The 22,426-nt window shown below is 37.5% G+C and overlaps 1 protein-coding gene across 3 annotated transcripts in view; it reads left to right on the forward strand.

The window, feature by feature from the left end:
• The window catches only part of JAK2 (Janus kinase 2), a 99,142-nt gene that overhangs the window by 26,674 nt on the left and 50,042 nt on the right, over nucleotides 1–22,426 (forward strand). For all 3 annotated transcript variants that reach the window (XM_074570822.1, XM_074570821.1, XM_074570823.1), the window contains exons 3-4: nucleotides 14,874–15,018; nucleotides 19,269–19,519. In XM_074570822.1, the coding sequence (XP_074426923.1) occupies nucleotides 19,300–19,519 (220 nt within the window). In that variant the 5' untranslated portion in view covers nucleotides 14,874–15,018; nucleotides 19,269–19,299. The remainder of the gene's footprint in view (nucleotides 1–14,873; nucleotides 15,019–19,268; nucleotides 19,520–22,426) is intronic.

A 22,426-nucleotide genomic window follows, 5' to 3' on the forward strand; every position in this document is an offset into this window, starting at 1 on the left:
TTTCTTGTGTTCAGGAGGAAGCAAAACTGATTTATCTGAGCAAATGTTTGCATAGACTGCCCAAGAAAAATTTGAACAGCTATGAAATCCAAACATGTGACCTGGTGGACTGTGCAGAACCATTTCTTCAGTTCTATTTTGTATACCCTTGCAAGACAGCCAGATGCTTACAATCAGTTGTAGTTTGGCTCATTGTATATCCCAAGTGATAAGAAAATAGCACAGCTACTTCCCCATGTCTCCGTTCTGCTTGAGAGTTCTGCACAGAGTACCTGACTGGAACCACAGGGATTAGAGCATCTTTGTTCTTCTGGAGGAGCATGTAGCTACAAGTATTAACTGTTCTGGTTTCTTTCAGTAGGGCTAGTTGGCTCCACAACGGGTAACATTTGTCAATAGTTGAGAGTCTAAACATTCCTTATTCTGTCATTGCGCATATGCGTAGTATGTTCTCTGGTGCCATGCTGGTTCAAGTTTATTGAGCAATAACAGTCATTTTTACTGGTATTTTTACACACTACACAAAGAATGAGAAGGTTCAAAAGATGATTTGGACATCTGTGTTAACTTGGTCTTGCTCAAGTGCTTTACTGAAAAACACCTTAAGCCTTCTCTTTTTTTTTTTTTTCCTCCCATGAATCACCCCTTATAGGTCTTTTTTTTTTCCCCTACAAAGAACTTTTCTCCCACTTGTTCTCATTTTCTGTCTGTTTAAAATATGATTTTATAGGTTTCATTTGTTCTGCCTTCATAAGAAAAAAGGTCTGCAAATGTCAGCAACAGGAAGGTGGCACTTGTAATTTTAATGCTCAAAGGCATTAGCTGTCTTTGAGGTGTCCCCCAAATGACTGAAATCCTTGACTTAAAGATCCTAATCACCACCCCCTGAGGCTCAGCAATGTGATCGAATCCTCCTCCATCAACTTCCTCCAGCACTCTAAGGCAATAAGTACATGTTGTTTGGAGAGTGATGAAAGAACCAAAGAAATATTTGGTAAGGATTAAAATAATAACTTCTCCTTCCCTCCAAAAAGGAGAGGGGTAAAAAACCCACCCAAGCAGCTGTGGTATATTTTTAACAGCAGCTATTCCTCCTTCTTAGTTCTACTTACACGTACATATGATTTGGACACCATGGGAATGGAAAATGAATGAATTTTTTACCCTGTGGTATGGGATGTGATCCCTACCATATGCTCTGTAGTATTTGATTTGGTAGCCTGGGCCTGCTGGGCAGACTCACAGAACCTAAGGGAACTGGGAAAGGATAGTCCTCGGTGGGGAGTCACATAGAGTTGGTTTACTTAAGTGAGTTTGAGACCTGATTAGAAGAGCCCGTATCTGGCAGAGATGGGAGGAGAATGAGAGAGTCCTGCATACTCTTTCTTACAAGGTAAGAATGTAGAGGTGCAGGAGATATAAAGTAGGACAAATAGCTACCCGTTCTCTTGACTCGTGTCCCACGTATGACTCGGTGTGCTGTCTCCATCTTCCACTTGAACTGAGGCTCCTCTTTTACTTGACTCCTTTCCCATCGTGGAGTATCTCATCCCTCTGGTGTCTGTCACTGTCTCCCAGCAAATAATCACTGTGAGAAGGTATTTTCTTCTCAGGAGTAGCGTAAACTTCTTCCCAAGTTTTCATTTGTGTTCAATTGCATTTCCAAAGGTTAAACCAAAACAAAATGTTTGGCAGAAGTTGATTGTGGCAGGATGCCTTCATTTCCTTCCTCTTTTTTGATTTTTCTAGGAATCAAATGGAGTCCAGACTTTTTGGTCATGTTCAGTAGTTTCTGTGTGTTTTCCTGTACCTGTTGAGATAAAGCAGGTTCCAGCTTGCTGGCTTTTTTCATTTGCCTATGCACAATCACCTGTTTCACCTTGTGTGTATTAAGGTTATGTGTGTATTAAGGTTATGCCTGCCTAGCAATGCACTGACTTTAATTAGTTTTAAACAATTTTAATTACTTTTTAATTAAACAAGGGGGTGTAAATGCTAGGTGACTGAGGTTATTTCAATTAAAATTCGAACCTGCTTCTGCACCCAGTTGTGGATGGGAGGTGAGAGAGGAGAATTTCTCTCTGTTAGGGAAGCTTGACCGGGAGGAGGAATGGGGATGGGGAAAGAGGAAAAGCAGCTGTCTTTTGAGGTGTCTGGGCTCAGATGTGGCATACTAATCTGTGCTTTTGACCTAATAATGCATTTCAGACTTGAGGGCTATTCAAGCAACATCCAGATTTTGAAGTAAGGGGTTCTCAAATCTTTGTAGAAGATATCCCATTTTGCTCTGACTGTCAGTTTCTGGTATCTATCATCCTGTCCTCTTTCTCTCTTGATTTTCTCATTCTTTTTGCCTAAGGATTTGCTTGTTTTTCCTGTTGCCAACTCTTTTTCTTCTTTCTGGCAGAGATTGTGTGCAACACATAAAATGGGCTGAAGTCTTCATGTGTGACTGAGCTGCTGTGCACACGTTGCTTAGCAGGACATAGTCTGAGGGGAAATATTTGACTTCAGGAAAGTTTCCACATCAGATGAGAGGGAATCCTTCACCAGAGGATAAATCCTTCCATTACGCTGTCTTGCTGTCAACAAAAGCATGTGGCTGGTAAAAGGAAGCCCAAGGGAAGACTCTTATGCTCTACCACTTCTTAGATTATTTTGGTTTTAGGGTGTCTCTTAGCATCTTTTGTTGTTTATGAGAGTCATCAACCTACCTTAACTTATTTTCTTAAAAGGAAACTGATGTACTACGTGTTGCAATTCTGACTATATCTGTCTGAAATGACTGGCAGGATCTGTCCCAGCTTATACTGTCCTTACATGTGGTCATGGTGATGTATGCTGCTTATGCCAGTAGGTTGAGGTCAAGTTGTACACAGTGATATTGTCTATGAACAGTTTTCAGGGGAGTGGAAGGGGAAGCATCTGCTAAATGAGGTAAACTTTTCTTCTTTTAGAACCCATTACTCCTGAACAAGAATGGAAGAATAACAAGAGCCCATTTCTGTGAACTTGTTTTATTTACTGCTTGGAATAATGCAGAGGCATTAAGTCTACATAGTAAATGGCATTTAGACTGGATCAGTACCACAGAGCCACTAAGAATCCTGTTTGTGTTAAAGGCATGAAGGATGTCTTGGTCACCTGTGAGGCAAAGAACAATACGCCCACAGGCTTTGATAGAGATGCTCACAGTAGTGTCACGTTTGTTGCTTAATTCTCTTTTTACTGAACTCTAAAGAGTAGTTGAGAATGGAAGTCTTAAACAGTTTGCTGAATCATTGTGTTGTATTACTTTGAGAATTGTTAAATAGATTACATCTATGTCTTTCCCTCTTAATGCCTTTTTTTTTGCTTTAGTATGTTTTGGTTTTGTCTTGCACATGCCCTTTGTATTGAACTCTGTGTGTTCACAAGAGTTTCTTTTTCTTTCCCAGCCTGAGGTTTCCTCTATATATTAAAACTGAAAAATGAAACTGACACACTGTGTATGGGGAGAGTTATGGTAAGGGTTGAATGTTAAAGTGGATTTCCTTTTGCAGTGTTTAAGCAGTTTGGAGATTTCAACAGCACTTCCTTTACAGTGTTAATTACTTTTTCAACTATTTACCTTCCTTGAAAGTAATTATGAGGTAGTTTGTTCTTTACAATGAAATTTGTTCTAGTAATTATTTTGTGAAAGAAAGAATTGTGTTTATAACTGATCTACCAGTGGCTCACAGTGTGAGCTTAGGCAAATAGTTTAGACCCTTGTACTTACGTTACATCTGGAAAATGAGAGAGGTTACAATGTTTTATGTAAAGCATCCTAGAACTCAAGTGCAATGCAAAGTGAAAATATGAAGATTACTATGCATAGTTACGGAGTTGTGCAAATAGGCAAAGAATGCCTAGAACAGTGGAAGTAATCTGGTGGCACTGAGGCTGTTTGTCACTGACAGAAGCATGCTCTGTCTTCTACTGCAACGCTGCATTGTGAGGTTTTGTTTTTAATTAAATTTGATACCGAAGAATGCTATCAGTGATCTAAAAAAGTAAGGCCATGTTATTTGGCTGTGGTTTTTTACATTTTCTTTTTCTTTGTGTGCCAGTCAGGGGGATGTAATTGCACTGTGACCTTATTTGCTTTAACAAAATGGAACTCAATTCAGTTATTATTTGATGAATTGGCAGACAAGTATCATGATGTTTAATTTGGATCTATGTGTGGGTGGACTGTTTCTTGCATGTTCTAGTGGTCAAAGTCCTTACTATGTACCAGTTAAGGAAAAAAAAAATCTATTTAAAAGATCATTTACTGGTAGCTGAGCAGATGAGGCAAATGCTTAAGGGCAGGAGGTGGTAAGAGAGCTATCCATTTATAGATACTGGAATGCCTGCTCGGAAGTTTTAATTCCTGCTTAGGACTTTTTATTGGATTTAGTATGCTAACTGCAATACACATTTAACAAATCCAGTAACTAATAGTATTTATAGTAATTTGTAGTTTGTTAGGGTATATCTTCAGGAGCTCAAAGAATAGATAAAGAGAGGAGAGACCATGGTCGGTTTTAAACTTCTAGTTGATTTCAGTGCATCTCAGCAATTTGTCTTATACCTGAAAATGTATGTGCAAAAACCTCTTAGAGTGACTAGTTCAGTTGGAGACACTCAGTGTAGCTTGCAAGTTATAAAAAAACTTGGCTATAATAAACTGTATTTCACTTGTATTCTAGATTTAGCTCCAGCTTATCCAAATAAAAGTGATTGTATTCAGTGAAATAAAATGTGTCAAAGAGTCTGCAGTATCTGTAACAGGCATTTTGGGGGTGGCTGGCTGGGTTTTTCAGTGCATCACGGTCTTAGCTTGTTTTTTGTCATCTCCTCATTAGCCACATGTAAAGTAGCATGAAATAAGAAGTCTTTTTCTGTTTTGCCTTGGGAGGTGGTTCTTGAGGTCCATCAAAGTCTACTCCTTTGCAGCAGCTTGTTCCAAATCCTGGCAGAGTGCTCTAAAATTCTTAGTTTGGCAGAGCTGAGGTGAAGGTGCAAATAAGTATGTATAATATGCTGAAAAGTTCTGTAGAAAACTGAAGTGGTTTGTGAGTTTGAGATTCATTTAGGGAACAGCCCGTCTTGTTCTGTTATGTAGAGAATAGAGTATCCTAAAGTTTGAACAGATCACCTTAGGTAGATTTGAATTTTCCATCCAACAGTGGGTGGGGAAAATACCACCTTTAGGCAAGATTGAAACAGAATGATTTCTGACTTGGGGTGGGGTCTGGCAGGAAGAACCGATGTGTCTTTGTTCGCGTTACTGAGTGGGTACATCCTCAGAACTTTCTTTAAGGTAGTGGGAACTCATCTGAGATTGAAATGTAGGTGAAAGCCCTAGATTTAAGGGCTTAGAGGCAAAGTTTGTGTTGGAATTTGACTTGCGTACTGAGAGACTTGAGTGTCTTAAGTTTTTTCTACTTCTCTGTCATCAGATAGACTTTTAAGAATAGTTGAATAATTGTTCAGTAGGAATTTTGTAATGTAACTTTTTTATAAAAAAACTTAGTTTAAAAATACTGCGATGCTGTAAATGTTTCATCTTTATTTTATAATGCTTTCTCATAAAGGAACTGATAATAACACAATCTATAGCAGCACATTTTGAAATCCAGAAAAGGACACTCTATCTTCTTACCTGATCTTCTATATATCACAGACCAGTGACATTGCAGCTTTCCTTCTCCACCAAGTGCGGCAACACGGGTTTATCTAAAGCCTATTTTGCAACAGTGCATCTACTCTTGATGTTTTAAAATCAAGAAATACAGAATTTATTGCTTTCTTGACTGTTTGTCCCAGCAGTATCACATTCTTGTTTCTGAGAAAAAATGTTGCATTTCAAATAGGTATTTATTCTACAGCCATTGTATCCCCTATTTAAATCATTGTTTCCTTTTCCATTATGTGGGGTTTTTTCTTGAATCCTTGTCAGGTAGTCTGCTGGAGCTTTTTGATCTGTTGGGGCACAATTCTCATGGTCTTGCTTTCTGCAATTACTGTACGCTTTTTCAGGATATAATATCAAGAATAATGAAAAAAGTTTTGTGTCATTCTTATTTTGGAACTTGAGGAAATATGCAATATGAATATAGGGATTTCTTTCAGTGTATCTTAATTAGGAATATTTTCTTTAAAAGTAAAACATAATCATACTCAAACCAGCATTCTGTAAGTACTGGATACACATGATCATAATTTGACTGTTTTGCTGGATGGAAGCACCAGTCTCTTTTTTTTTTTTAATGCACAAGAGAACACAGAATATTTGAAATGTTACATTGCAAAGACATAGTTATCTCAAAAAACTTTGCTTTCTCCTTGTCATTTTCATTAGAGTTTTGCAGAATCACCACTAATGGTACACTTTATGACGAACTTTTGTTTACTTTCCGAGCCCTGTGTTTTTTGGCTTCCATTTTTTTCTGACAATCTGTGTTTATAGAGATAACGTGATCTTGGCAAAGCATGTAGTGCTGTATCTTTGCAAAAGCTGGCTGGTGTTTCAGATAGGGAACAAGTAGAGAGCTCTCAGGCCATTGATGATCAAGGAAGCATCAAGTAAACTATCAAGTAAGTACATTTTCCTGAATTATAAAGATAAAATGTCAACATTGCTATCATAAATTATTCAACAATATGAAGCATTAAAATAGGGTTTAAAAAAAGAATGTATTCTTTTTTTTTTAAATACTTCAACCCTTCTGTCAAAGAATAACAGAAACTGCAACATTTATTGATATATACATATATATATACAGTTATTGAACTCTAAATCATTATTTGACAGGCTTGCGAATGCATTTATATAGTTTCGGTTTTTGGAGTACTAGTATTTAATTAAACTTTCATTTGCAGAATCATTTGATTTCAAACATTTCTGTGGCACTGTCTCACAAGATTGTTGCTTGGTTGTTTCAGAGGCTCTCTTTTGTGTTATGTTGTATTGCATTCTGTAATCCTGATTCTGTAAGGATTTATAAATGTGATTCAGTTCATGCACAATGCTCACTTGCAGCCTTGTTGAATCTGTATAGGATCTAAGTTGGGGCGCGAGGAGGGAGGTGTTGTGGGTTTTGGTTTTGGGTTAAGGAAGATTTTTTTATTAGCTGGTTTACAGCAGTAGTCTCTAATCTTGCCTAGGATTTTAGCTGCTCCTGCAGTACCAAAGAAAACTTAAATAAAAATGCAGGACATATAGATTGCCTTGTATGATACTGCATTTAATACAAAGAAAGGTAATTCAAAAGTAAACACTTATAAATCATATTAGTGTTCCGGGTTTTCGTAATTGATATGTCATTGTAAAGAGCTAGCTTTGTTTCTTTTACAAAACTTTAAGCATTTTTCCAAAGGAGGTGCGAGGAACCAACACCAAAATCCCCTAGAAACACCCTGCACGTTGAGGAGGAAATTCATACATGAAATTTGCATCAGGTCTGGCCTATTGATATACAATTTCTAAATGGAAGTTGAAAAAGCAGGGTAGGCTGAAGATGAAGAGAGTCATTCTGGAGAGTCTAAAGGAGACGTTGGCATCTGTTGCTCTTGGCTGTTCGGTACAGATTGCTGATTCACTCTGACTTAAATGTTATTCTGTTTACATGCTGACAGTTATTTCTGCAAAGGGCTAATTTGTTGAACCACATGTTTTCAGAATCTCTTCAGATAGTCTAAAAGCTGGGATAGAAGTAAGGGGATAACTTCATTCATCCAGATGTTTTCACATTTTTGATTACTCTCTCAGATTTGCAAGTCTTTCCCTCCCCCACGTTTTTCACTGAAAAATGTTACAGGAAATAAGGTCATGCGTGTTTTATCATGTAGCATATTATGTAATGTTCTTGTCCAAGAACACTTTACCCTTTGTTTTTGTGAGGTCTCAAAAACTGGAAGAGGAAAGAAACCAAAGAACCCACACAGGGGGAGCAGCAGGGGGGACATCTTATAGTATTGTGAAGAACATAGTGGATGTCTTTTTGGTTTCTCTTTTTGTAGGCAGAAATGGTGGCTGGGATTGTGATAATATTCTCCATGGTACTTTACTTTACCTAGTATGGTAAAGTGTGAAAGTGTACTTCTGATCTCTAAAGGTAGAGATTTAGAAATTTGACAGAAAAGAGTAGACTCAGTCATGATATTCTAGTTGTTGAAACCAGACACCTTTTCATCTAGAACAATATAGCAAGAAAGGCATAGCAATACCGTTCTGTGCAGTTATTTGTCAGTGTACATAAGGTGACTGCAAATTTCCTTAATCTGTCTTTGAGTTTTGAGTAAGAGATTTTTCTTGTTCTGATCTTGTTCTGATACTTGGCCAGTAATTGGGTTCTTTCTGTACTTAATTAATTTTTTCCCTCTTTCTTTTGATGCAGCTAAATTTAAGCTGTTTTGGAAGAGAATAATCACCAAAATAAAAATAAGTGGCTTAACCCACAGAGGGGAAAGAAGATTTTTAAATGTTGTTTTGACAGTTTTTGTCTCTCCTTTTGCTCTTCCTCTTTCTGTGTACCTCCCACTTGCCTACAGGAGACTAGTGGTGTCACTGCCCTTCCCCCCTGCCACATAATCTTCTGCTCTTGGTTCACAGGAAGAAAATTCGAGCTCTTCAGCCCTCGTGAGTTTCTGCAAACAGTGTAAACACATATGACAGTTACTGTAGAGGCAGTAGTTTTACTAACCTCTGAGGAGGGAAGTTGCCTGACTGGGGAAGTGAGATAAGAGGGCAAGAAAAGGGAGAAGACAGAATTCAGAAGGACAGTCCAAAAGTTTTAATTTTTTAAAATCCAAGTCTTGGAAAGACCTCCCCAAGCAACTGCAAGCTGGGCAATTTATTCTAATAGCCAATTGCCAGCAACTGGAAAGAGTTATGACTGGTTTTCCTCACAGAAATGTTTGCTGTGAGAAACCCTTTTGTCTTCTGTGAAGGAAGAGAACCTTGTATTTCCTACCAGGATATAACTCCGCTTGATGAAACTATTGTATTATTATTTGCCTAGAAGATACCTTTATAGACTCGGAGATCCAGAGCACTCCTATAGTTGGAGAGGATAAAGAACTTTGTCAAAGGTCTGATGCCCTTCAGAAGTACCAGACTACAGCAAGTGGTGGGTCCTGGCTCTTCTCTTTCTACCACAATTAAGCTGTTGAGAGCAGACATTTACCTGAGAAATCCCTGCCTACCACAGGAAAAGGACAGGTCTTTGGAGGCTGAGAGAAGTGCAACAGTTTTGAGACCTTTTCCATTGTGATACGGCCTGTGTCTGCTGTGCCACTCTTCAGCGCTCTCAGACTGCAACATGAAATGTGTGCGACTTCTGAAAGCTTAGTGTAGCCTATGTGGTTCTTGACAGCATCTGCTAAACTGGCATCTGTTTTGCAACTGTTGATGCTATTCTTTGTCCACACAGTACTGTAGCAACAACTGTTGGTTCATATTTTGACAAATCCCTCTTCAATTATGACACTGGGCATTGCATTTGGGAGAGGATAGCTTGCTTTCTTCAAAAGTGTCTTCCAGCATCACCTCCCCACTATCTCCATCTCAATGTTCAAGAAAGTCAAGCAGTTTGACAAGCAACTTTGCTACTGTTGCTGTTGTCCTTTTTGCTTTTGTTTGCACTTTCGATGTTTATTTTAACTTCTGAATATAGCTATAACTATCATATGTATTATATAGAGGTTGTTGAAGGGTTTTTCCCCTAGATGGTGTTTTCAACAAAGATGCCTTTTAATAGAAGAACACTTTTTTCTGTTTCAGTGGTGAGTCACAATTTTTTTTTTCACTTTGAAATGTGATTTTTTTTTTTTAACCTTTTAAAATTGTCTTCTAATTTCTTGGTAATTCACTGGTAATTGCTTTTACATAGAAACTAGTGATTTGATTCTTCAGTGTAGGATAGTGGTTCTCCATTAATTGTAACCAAAAGCCATCAGGCAAAATGAGACTAGTAATGAGCAATCTTCAGAAACACTTTTTACTTTAAGTTAACTTGCTCTGTGCACACAGGAGCATTGGCAGTTCCTTTTTTTTATGTCTTTTTGAAAGAAATCAAAGAATCGGTTAAGGAAGACCTATGCTCTACTAATTAACCAGTACTGCATGATCTGAGGTATTAAACAGAATTCAGTTTTCAGTACAGTTTATGAAACACAGCCCAGTGTGATGTGGCATACTTGTGAAAATATCACTTAGGCCTAATTTTGCTGTTGTCTTTTTTTTTTATTGCTTCACTTCAGAAGAATTTGAGAGATATGTGTAAGGGAATCATGGGAGACTAGTGGCACTTTTCACATACTTCATGCAAAAGGTCTTTCTGACCTACTGTGGTTACTCTTCCTTTATCCTCTGTGCATATAAAGCTGTGCAGATAGTGGTGTCTCCGAATGGACTAAGGATCCTCAGATGCCACTGTCTCAGGAGGTAATCTTTGCCAAAACAATTGGGCAACAATTTGAATTGCTTGGAAATTTTCTGATGAAATAGTCTTTTGCTGAAACTTATCAGCATGGTGAAATTGAAATGTTTAGCAGATATGGACCAACTTTTGCCAAAGTTCTGATGGGCCAAAGCAGAGGTGTTGCTTGTGGGCAGGTCTTTAATTTGATTGCTCTTCTGGTAACTTACCTACTTGTCAGGTTACTGTGGTGCTGAGGCTTCTAAGATGTATTGTTCATTCTGCTTTTCTGACAGCATCCCCAGGTAGCTTTCTTCCTAGGGTAAGTTAGAGCAAGGGCCTCATTCTGTTGTGAAGAACTTAAAAATCACGATTTATTTTTTTTTTTTATTCCTAATCAGAATGAAAAGATTAAAATCCTCATGCTAACAGCTTCTATCCACTTAGTCCCTGTGTGTCATACAAGCAGATCAGGCCAGGATCATTACTCTTTCCTTGTGCAAAAGTTCATGGCTTCTTGCTGAATTGCTGATCCAGGCAGTGGTTTGCCAAGTGAAAACTGTAAGCAAATGTTATCTTTGCTTCTCCACTTGTTTTAGCATATGTTTTGTCATTGATATGTTAATCTGTCATCTTCCTTATGTATCTGCTTGTTACCGTGTGCATTCAAATTTTGATATATTAAAAATCCTTCTGTGAATTAATGTACAGTTGATAAAACAGGAAAATTCCTTGGGAGTCACTTAACTTTTTTCAGTTGTTTCTTGTATGAGTAGTTGTTTTCTTGTGTCAGTGGCTTTACCTTGTGTCAGGGCAACTTTTAGATCTCCCATTAGGCCGAGCATATTAGAGGAAGACGGTGAAAATTAAAGACATACTTTTTCTCTACAAAAAAATCTTAAAACATGTTTTTAGACAATATTTTATATTTTTGTGAAAGTTATTTTTAAAGTAAGAACTGGGAAAAGATCAGAGTTTTCTTAATGCAGAAGATGATGCATTTAAAGCACAGATTAACTGTATGTGTAAACTTGGCATCCGTTGCCTAAGCAATGGAAAAGTTCTCAGATTTTCCAGATTGCTTAGTATTTCTAAAGGTATTGTTGAGTACTTTGATAAAGTTAGTCAGAAGAATGTGTTCTTTTGAATATGTGTTGGAAAGTTGTGAATCTGTTGCAGTGAACTTTTGTGAAATAGAAGCTGATGTAGTGTGTTCTGACTGAATGAAGACTTCAGAATCTCTTGTCGGTCCATTACGGAGCAGTGGCATTTCTGCACCTGCTGATGTTTTAAAAATACAATACTTTATTGCCTGTCAAAGTAGTATATGCATTTCGTTCCTTGAATTCAGTATACTTTTGTGTTTAAAAAAAAACCACTGAAACAGACCTGCATGCACAAAGCAAATCGGACCAGATACGCAAGGAATACTGCATGTTAGATGCAGAATATGAATACTGTTATCTTTTTAAGATTAAAGTTCTCACAGCATTAACAGACCATGCTGGGTGCTTGTTACGGGAAAGTTTAGTTGTGCTCCATTTGTACGTGAAGACACAACTTCACTGAACTGTGAAGAGTATAATTAAATAGCAAGTATACATATTAAAGGTAAACCAAGAAAGCTAACCAAAACAATTACAAGTGGGAGACTGACTGGCTTTTCTTCTTAGTCTAATCTTAGCTTTAGAGGTAAAAAAAGATAAATATTTTGGAGGTCTTATAAAAAGATACATAATAATTTTTAGAACTTCCTGATGTTCTCCTATTACTGCTTACTAACAGAAGACCTTTTAGCATTTTTTGTGAGGCTTTTCTAGTCTCTTACCTACACTCTTAACTACCTACCTACCATGACTTGGGAAGGCTTTCATGATTGATGTTTACAATATTCATTCAGATTCCTTAAAAGACGGATGTGTGTATAGCAGATGGAAAGTGTGCACATTTTTGTCAGTTTATGCAAGATATCGTAGTCTACTGGCAATACACATGTTGAGTTGCTGGGAGACAACCTATGTCCTCAAGGCCTTACTTGTCAATAGAAAATGCTATTTTGATCTTTCTCCTCTCTTGCCATGAAGTTCACTGTTCAAGGTACTTGGTGACACAGGCACAATAAACACTAACTGTACAGAAATTCTGAAGACTTGCTTGGAAGTGACTGTTGTAGGTTGCAGAACCTCCTCTGCATAACAAACTGTATTATGTTCTTTGCAGATAATAGCAATTTGGAGATGATGGACTAATTTACTTTCACTGAGTTTCTTTAGACTCTAAGTTTGTTTTGGAATTGGACATTTAAATCCTTGCAGCTGCCAAAAACGTAGGCTGGTGTAGAGTCAAAAAAATTGGAGGTAAAGAGGAAATGGAGGAGCTAGGTTGCTGGCAAGATGGTGCACTGTCAGATTTCGTACAGCCAGGAATGTAGGTAACATTCTTTGCAACTTTGCTGCTAAAAGAACAAGTTGTGTCAGATGAGTCTTACTCAGCCTGAAAGTATGTAAACTGAACAGTTTTATAGGATCTTGATGCAGATCCTATAAATAGGTATCTCTGTAAATGTGTGCAGAAGAAAAAAAGTGGTTGACTCTCCAAAAAAAAAAAAAAAGAGAGAGAAATATGTTACTATAACCACCATGAGCCTGTTCAGCTTGGCATTTTTCATCTTCAAATTTCATTGCTTTTTATCCAGAGCTATGAGCTGCTGCTCCTTCATAAGTGAGCAATAATTTTTTTGTTTGTCATGTGAAGAAGGACAGACTTGATATTAGGCTGCTTTACCCAATTTTTCATTTGAAAAGCAAGCTGCAATGTCACTGAGCTTATTCAAAATGTTGCAACCCTTATTCCACTGGGCTCTGCTAAGCAGCAAGTAGAAGTGACTTGAGTTCTTATCTTAACCTGGTTTATCCCATCAGTTCATCAGCAGCTGTCTCATATAGCTAATGACGTTATGCAGTTGATCTGGAGTTTATGGAAAAACGATATAATTAACTGCAGTTAGGTAAACATTCATGTAGTTTTGCTCCAACTCAAGAGTCTGACTGGGAATGATGAATGCAAGGCAGTTCTGAGCATGGAACAGTATTTTTAACATAAAAAATAATAACCAGCAATGCCTCTCAATCTGAAACCTGCAGGAGCAGGTGTTGGTTCCATGCTTTGTTTGAAGCTGGTCCTCTTAGATCATTGTGCATGGAATGTGTGCTCAGTAGGTCAGTGGTAGACTGCTCTGCCCCAAACAACCCCTCTTCTACCCCTCCGGCACTTCAATACACGTCTGGAAAACTTGCATTGACCGTACTGGACTTTGGATCAGATCTTAATTGGCTGGCTAGACAGCATTTGAAGGAGAATCCCTGGAGGTGCATACAAAATACACAGCTGTGCAAACAAGGCAAAACTGCTTATCTCTAAAGCCAGTATTGCAAGGGGAGAAACGCTAATCATTGCCATAACAGTCTAACTTCTGTGGAGAGAAGCTGAATTTACTGCTCATTGAGATAGGTTCCTTTTTCTTGGGGTATTATGATATATTCAGTAGACACAGCACATGGTGCTGCGGAAATTCTGTTTATTTCCTTCTGTTTATTTCCTTCTCTTCTCTCCTGTCCAGGGAGATTTCTGTCTGAAGAGTCACCAAACATAAAACTTGCAGAGTCCTCCCATTCTGAATTCTATCCCCTTTGAACTTCCATTTATTTTTTCCCATGTTGAGTTTTAAAATTCATTTTGTTTCTCTGTCAGGCCCTTTCCTATGTTAGGAGGGTCACAACAGGGAATTTATAATTTTTTTCACTCGTACAGGACGCTGCTGTTGTGCTTAAGTCCTTTCAAATGGTGTTTCTTGCAACCGCAGAAGTGTTGTGTAAAGAGAGCAAGGGTGGGTGTGCCCTTGTCCTTCCTGCTACAAGGCACTTGGTGTTAACTTCCACATGAATAGAAATGAATGTCTGTTTCAAATAGAATTAATTGTTCTGGCTAAAGGGAGTGTTACTACAGGAAGTGATCACACCATGTCTCTTTTGTAATTACTTTTCCTTTTTCATTTCTCTTTTCTTCCTGTAATGGCATCAACAGTTTTCTTAAACTGATGCTGTATTCACAGAAAAGAAAAACATGGTAAGTGCAAAAAAAATATAATTGGTAATTATGTTTCAAGTCAGCTGTCTGTTTCATACACCAGTTTCTTGCTAGAACTACAGAGCAGTCTCAGTACCAAAAAGTGTTTTTAAAAATGTTTTTTTTTTTGCTTTAAACTTTGTAACTAAAAAACCATAAATTTAAAAAGTTCTTGTCAAAGACAACAGGAATTTGGGTAAATTAGGTAGTAGTGGATCACTCTGTACCTAAACACAGACTTGAATTCTTAAATAATGATGCATTATGAATTGTTCACAGCCATTAACTTTTCTAATACTGAGTTTGGTTTTATTGCAGATACGTTATGTTCCACCACTGCTCATGTGCCTGCTTTGTCTGACCTCCTGTGGATACCAGCAACAAGTGGGTGACTTGTGACGGGCTTATTTGAAGGGCTTCATCAATCTCATGTTTCATACAGAGATTTATCAAGAGATAAAAGGTACTTAACAGTTGAGGATTTATTGGTAGTGAGAGAATGCACTGATTTTTGAACTTCAAAAGTTCTATGTTTGAAGTGGTATGGCTTAAGATCAGAGCCTTGGAGGTTTCCCTAGAAACCCACAAAGAAAAGAGAAAAAAGGGGGGGAAAAATAGGCACAAACTGAAGGTGGGTGAGGATTATTTTCAAGAAGAGAGTTTAGATTATGCCAAACTGATAGAGCCCATAGCTCAAATTCGCCATAAGAAGAAAAAAACCTTGTTCTGAATGGGGTTGTGAATGCTGTATATTATTAAATCATGAGGATTTTGTATGTCCTCCATATTTTAATTAAATTTCTTGCATAAGTGGTGGGTTTCCATGTCATTAATTAATTTCTTCCTGGTTGAGTCAAAAAGAACCGTATGAATTTGGGCAGCCCACTGTGGCTGGTAAAATTAATCCTCAGGTGCATTGGAGGTACAGACAGCAACAGAGAATTGTATGTATCCATTCTGCATATAATAATGTAAACATGTTGCATTGTAGATGCTGGTGACTGTGGTTAGAGCAATCTCATCCTTTAGAAGCTGTGATTTGTAATATTATCCAGATCAGGAACATTAAAATAATCCTATTGGATCAAATCCTTGGTTCGTCAGTACCGGAATCAGATCTTTTATAGTTAGTAGCTTTGATCTCCAAGTCAAGATGCTGATATTCCATCCAGATTTTGTTACACATTCTTGTTACGTGGATAAATGGACAGGCCATTTTTCACTTTCACTGCATCTTGATTGTGTCAGACATCCGCTTTCAGATGTGTGTTGACCTGGTATATAGCAGCTTTTTGGAAAATACTTCTGTGACACTGTGAGTAACTTACCTACAGAAGTCCCATTCTTGGTATATTAAATCCTTTTATACAGCTATGGGAATTCTTGGAATTCTTTACACAAACATTTACATTCTTTACACCAACAGAAATTCTTTTGAAGTATGATATGATAACAAATCTGTTCTGTATATCCCAGAAAACGATACTCAAATATGTTCTGCAAACAGGTAGATTGAAGTCTCCCAGTATATTTAGTCTCAAATGACTCAACTTTGACAATGGTCAGAAATATAGGTCATATCTTAAATATCCTGGATGAACAGCAATTAAATTTTTTTTGCCATGTTTAATGTTTCTGTTATGCTGATGCAATGGTCTCTGGATGGAGCAAAGATGGGAAAATCAAATGTGTCTGATTGGAGATTTGTCTGGTAAGAAATAGAGGTGAAAGCAATTTTTGTTAATGACGACCTCTTTTACACCACAAGTGAGTGGTGATGATGTGTTTCATGAAGCTCTGTCCATAGAACGGGTTTACTTGGATGCATAGGAAAAAGGCCAAGAAAATGTGTTTTCTATTTTTCAGTGAAGAAACTGATTTAGGAGATATTTCTTGCTTTCACCTGTTTGCTCATTGCTTTGACATAGAAGACGTATTTGAAACTTGAAAATTATTTAAATTAAAGTAGTGACACACAATTATACAAAAAAATCTCTGGAGATTTTTCAAATTGTTGCATGGAACTTTTGAAATGAGTGCAACAAAAAAAGTGCAGTAGAGTATTCTGTTACAGTATTTACTTTGCATTTTTTACTGCACTGTGTGGTTATTTCACATGCTAAGGAATGAATAAGCAATGCTCCCTTGGGTTTATGCAGTTTTTTAATATAGAAACAAGGAGGGAACAATGAGGGGTTTTTGAAATGGCAGATGTGTTTGTAAATGCGCAAACTTTATGACGAAGAGCTAGGCACAAGCATGTCTGTTTAGTTCACTTTTGAAATTGGCCAGGTTTTCAGTTAGATCTATAAATATTATTTCCATTCAGTGTTGGATAGACATAATACCAAGTGACCAAGATGAAAGGATCTGTCAGTTCAGGTGAAGGTTTGTCTTCAACAGAGGGTTAATATTAAAATATTTTAGAAAAATTGCTGTGGTTATTACAGAAGGCTTCCTCTGGAGATTAAAGCTGTGAAAGTTTTGTATAAACAAGTGGTAGGGCACATACATTGCATCTTGCATATTGTTGACAGGGGTAGTGAGAAATGTTTTAAATTTTATGTTTCTAGTGATGTGGTTGTTTTCTTCTATGAAACACTAATTCCTTGGTGGATTAAGAGAAATGTGTTTTTTTTCCTTAATTGAACACTTACTTGTTACCTTTGTGCTGGCTTTGCAGCTGAAAGCACAAATGTTCTCATTTAAACGTGGCTAGCTCTATGAATGAGGCACAGGGAGTCTACTTGCCCCCCTAAATCAGGGCCCCAAGAACTGTAGTGAGTGACATCTGCACCTAGAAGTTCAGATTTATGTCTGTGGTACAGTACACTGGCTCTGTGTTGCTTAGTTTAAGAAATAAAATGACGCACTTTTCTCTTACGGTGTCTTTTTTTCTTTTTTCTTTGCCCCAGAGTTACTATCATGGTAGCATATTTTTATCCTCCAGTATGTGTAATTCAATATTTTTGTCTATCACATAGCTCATGAAGTTAATGTTTTCCTCCTTTAAGGTGTTTAGCCTTTTTTTCTGCTGACTTAACTGTTGTAATCTATTTCTGTAGCACGAGTCATCTTTAGCCCACATAAATGCTCACCATTTCCTCAGTAATTGTAGTTAGGAGCAGAAAATTAAAAAAAAAAAAATTATGTTCCAAACAGCTCTTTTATGATAAAGCAGCATAGCTCAATACGAACAGAAGCTGTTGAAAATTGCAGTTTAAGAATGTAACACCCATATGCCTATGCAAAACAATAAACATATTTTTAAGTTAAACAGTAATATTTTCATGTTCAATATATTTGTTAACTGTTCGGTATCTTCATCAACAACATACAGTGGGATTGGGATTGAGTGCAGCATCAGCGAGTTTGGGAATGACACCAAGCTCAGTAGTACAGCTTAGATACTTGAGGGAAGGGATGCCATCCAGCGGGACCTTCACAGGCTTGAGAAGGGAGCCCATGTGAACCTCATGAAGTTCGGCAAGGCTAAGTGCAAGGTCCTGCATCTGGCTTGGAGCAATCACCATTGTCGCTACAGACTGGGAGATGAATGGATTGAGAGCAGCCACGCAGAGAAGGACTTGGGGATATTGGTAGATGAAAAATAAGACAGGAGCTGGCAATGTACTCTTTCAGCCCAGAAAGCCATTTGTATCCTATAAAAAGAAGTGTGGCCAGCAGGTCAGTTCTCCTCTGCTCTGCTCCTGTGAGACCCCACTTGGAGTCATGCATCCAGCTCTGGGTCCCCAGCACAAGGAAGACATGGACTGGTTAGACTGAGTCCAGAGGAGGCCACAAAAATTATCAGAATTCCAGGTGGCAGCTACTTGGAATCATTTTTAGTAAAAGCAAGCCTTACAGACTGTGGCCAAAGCTTTTATCATAAGCACGGATTATACTGATTAATATTATGAAGGACTCACAGAAGAGCAAAGACATTCTTACCTGGCTATTGGAATGTGCTGTTAATCTGGTTTTTTTAAGCTTGGGGTTTTTTTTTTTGCACTATCAGATATAACTGTGGTTATATATTGAGTTATTAGTTTCTTCTTTTCTTTGATTACGTTTATCAGAGAGGGTTTTTATCTGGAGTTCCTTTTGAATAGACTTAAATGATGGGTCTGAAAGGAGGAGGTCTTGGAAGTCCTCCCACTAGTAGATGTAACACAAGTCTGCTTACTTAGAGTCTCACCTCATTTATCACATTTTGTTTTAAGTGTCTGCTTAAGACTAAAAGTTAGCTGAAAGGTGCTATTCCTATCCTTCTCTTCATCAGTTCCGGTTTGTGACCTAGCTAGCTGTTTTGTCTTGTAAATTCTCAGTGCAATCTTTGCATTTAAACTGTGGATATGATGAGCTGCACAAATGTCATTAAAGGGATTATTTTGGCTTTCAGATTTAACTAGCATGTTTCAATTGGAGAGGTGAGCAGACACTGTCTAAAATCCAGTGAGAAGTAATAAATCCTCTGTTCAGACTCCCAATTAATATCTTTGTTTTTCCTCTCATAGCATCTGTTACTTTTCAGACTAGGGCTATGTAGTAAATCAAGGAGAAATGCAACTGCTAGTAAACCTTCTAAGCCATTCTCTCATCGTCAGCTGGTAATGTTTCTCCTGTGTCAGAACAGTACTATCATTAAATAGGAGTATTACAAGCAAAATCAAATACAGTTTAGTCAAGAAGTACTCCTTACGTTTCTTTTAGGCAAATGATCTGAAGAGAACCCAAACGAACAATGGCCTGTCTTACAATGACAAATATGGAAAGTACAGCAACTTCTACTGTCCACCAAAATGGTGACATCCATGGGAATACCAGTGCACCCAAGCAGACGGAACCATTGCTTCAAGTGTACCTTTATCATTCTCCTGGGAAGACAGGTGGAGATTACCTTCAATTTCCAGCTGGAGAGTATATTGCAGAAGAGATTTGCGCTGTTGCCTGTAAAGCCTGTGGTAAGTATATACGTAATGGTTTTCCTAATGAAGGAGCAAAATTCAGCTTAATGCAAGAAAGTTTTTAATAATTCAGAGATCATCAAAATGGTGGCATTTTAACTGAAATGCTAATCTCTTTGGTCTTTCAGAATTAATTGGTATCAGAAGTAATTAGCATCAGGCTGCAGAACTGTTCCTGTTGGAATGGTGGTGAAAGTGACATTGTAATTGAGTGACTGCCACCTTTTTTTTCAAGGGTATACTAGGCATTACCTGGAAGTCTTCTTTCATTGAGTTGAGATAGAGTTTTGATAATTAAATCACAGCAGGAGCTGGAGATAGCTTGAACTACTACTTTCTGATGCAACCCTGCAAAACAGATTGGTCCTGGAAATTATGCATATGTTGTGTATTATACATCCTTAATCACTTTGCAGATGGAAACTGTTCTATTAGATATAACATGACTGCCTGTGTGTGTGTGGTTAATATTTTTCATAATAGTTTAGGTAACAAATAGAGTTAATGACAGGACAGTATATTTTAAATAAATAAATAAACCATGTTTATATCAAAGAATGCCTTTGAATTGTTACATTTACCTAGAGTTTAACATGAATAGGTGCTGAGACCCACAGTAAAATAATTCAAGCATGCATTTTCTGCATGCATCTTTCTTTCATTGCAAAAGTACACTGAATTTGTGAGTAAAAAAAAAATAATTCCAATAAACTTTGTATATTAAAGTGACTGTCTTTTTGTTCCTCATGCACATGTGCACGCACACATGGAGTCTCTCCCTAACTTCTTTTGGGCTGTCAAGGTTGAATTTGTGTTTTAGCTTTTCAAGTGCTGCATTTCAGGTGCAAATGAATTTAAAAGAAGGGCTCGTAATTCCAAATCTTTATTTTCCATTGTATCACTGATATGAAGCTGCTGACTCTGACCGTACCTTTTATGATCTCCAAACATCTTATACTTTTGTGATTTTTTTCTTTTGATTGCTATACTGTTTTTAAGTATGGTTTTAATGATTTTACTTTTAGGAGGGATCTGTCAGTGTTTTCTGTGCTGTTGAATGTCTTGTACCAACTCAGTTGCATGCTGTGCGTTGGTAATTTGCTTGTATATGGTAGTTTCACAAAGCACATATAATTAGTTCAGCAGAAGCACTACCTGGGATTCATTCTGGGAGATTATGAGGAAGTAGTATGGTATTCAGAGGTTTGCAAGGTTTTAGCTGTGTGAGATTCCTGCTGCTCTAATGACCTTGTAGGCCTGAGTTTGATAGATGGACCAGGGAGTGTTCTCAAATCAAGTTATCTTTTTGATGGTGACTCAAATCAAGAGCTTACAGCTATCTTCCACAATGTGCCAAAGGTTCTGTAGTCTCTTTCCTCCAGTTGAAGAAAATAAAAAAAGGTATTGTCTCCCTGCTTTAGAAAATATGCCCAATTTTTTAGCCTGTGCTTTTTCAGCTTCGGTTTTGCCTCTGTTAGTTAGGTTTGTCAGTTTAGTCCAGACCCTCAGGTACAGCATCTAAAGGTGTATAAAGCTAGTGGGGGGCAGTGAGGGGCTCTTCACATTCTGAGTGTTAAAGTGATACTGAATTTTTACGTTAGGCGCTAGTTAACTTTTTTTTAATGGAAATAAATACTGCTGTAGTCACTGAGAGTGTTGCTGAGGGAGAGAAATAGCGGACAATTTTACTAGATAGTGGTGGAAAAAATGCTTCTTTGTTTAACTTAGATATTCTTGTACCAGCTTGCCAGAATATTAAACTGATAAGGGCTCATATGCATGAAATTCAGTACGTTCAAAATTGTGCAAAATAAAATGGTCTTTGAAAGAATATACTGCATCATCAACCATGACATCAAGTGCCGTGCTTCCTTTGCTTCCTATCTGACTGGATTATTTTTTTTATTATTATTCCGGGTCTGACCACATTTTTCTTCCATTTTCTTTGGTTTGAGTTTTCCTTGCTTCAGTTTTCAGATGTTTGTTCAAGTTACATTTTTTCTACTTTCCCCATCACCAACCCTAAGGAGATATTTATTTGCCATAAACAAATTATCTTTAGGTCTTCTTTTTGATAAAACTTAAGTTGATTGATTTGTTTAGCTTGAAAGTCGTAACTGTTTTAATTTTTTGGCTGTCTTCTGCACTATCTCCAGTTTCGCAGGAAAATGTGCAGCCCAGGCCAGGTATGATATTCTTCTCACCCACATCACAAACATACAAAACCCAATTCTTGCAAATCCACAAATCAAATTAGTCTTGTTTCCCTTGACATCATCTGAGGACTTCATACTCTATTGCCTTTTTTGTCAGACCTCACCAGTCCTTCTCAAGACTTCTAGCTCTTTGGGGTACCAGTTTCTGTTTTGCTGGTATGAGTAGTACCTAGTTCCTGGATGTATCCTTTTATATTTGACTGTTTTAAAAATAATTTTGTATGAATAGTACTCCTTATCGAGTTCTTTTTATATTTTTTTATTGTTTCAGCATTCTTCCCCAGAGTTTCTAAAGTGTATCAGTAATGACTTGTATAAATAAAATGTTTTATCATGTTGAGTGTAGAGCTGAGGTAGACGAAATCCACCGAAGAGTGGTGTCTGGCAGCTACTATGGCAGTATTATACAACCATTTTCTCAAAGGAATTTATAACTTCATTTCTTTCTAAATTGGTGGAAAAGGCTGAAATGACTGCAGGGTTTTTTCTCCCTCTTTCATAACAGTTATTAATGCTTAAATCATGATGTATCACTTCTTATTATTTTCTGTTTTTTCTAGGAGGTTTTGTGGTTGTGCAGCAGAACACGTAGGTCTGCAAAGCCTATACAGTCAAATAATGTTTATGTTGGCAAGACTTATCTTTTGGGAGTTAGCTGTGAATCAGAATACTTCCTAAAGGAGAGAGT

This window comes from Larus michahellis, chromosome Z, assembly GCF_964199755.1.
Source record: "Larus michahellis chromosome Z, bLarMic1.1, whole genome shotgun sequence".
In the NCBI taxonomy this organism is placed as follows: Eukaryota; Metazoa; Chordata; class Aves; order Charadriiformes; family Laridae; genus Larus; species Larus michahellis.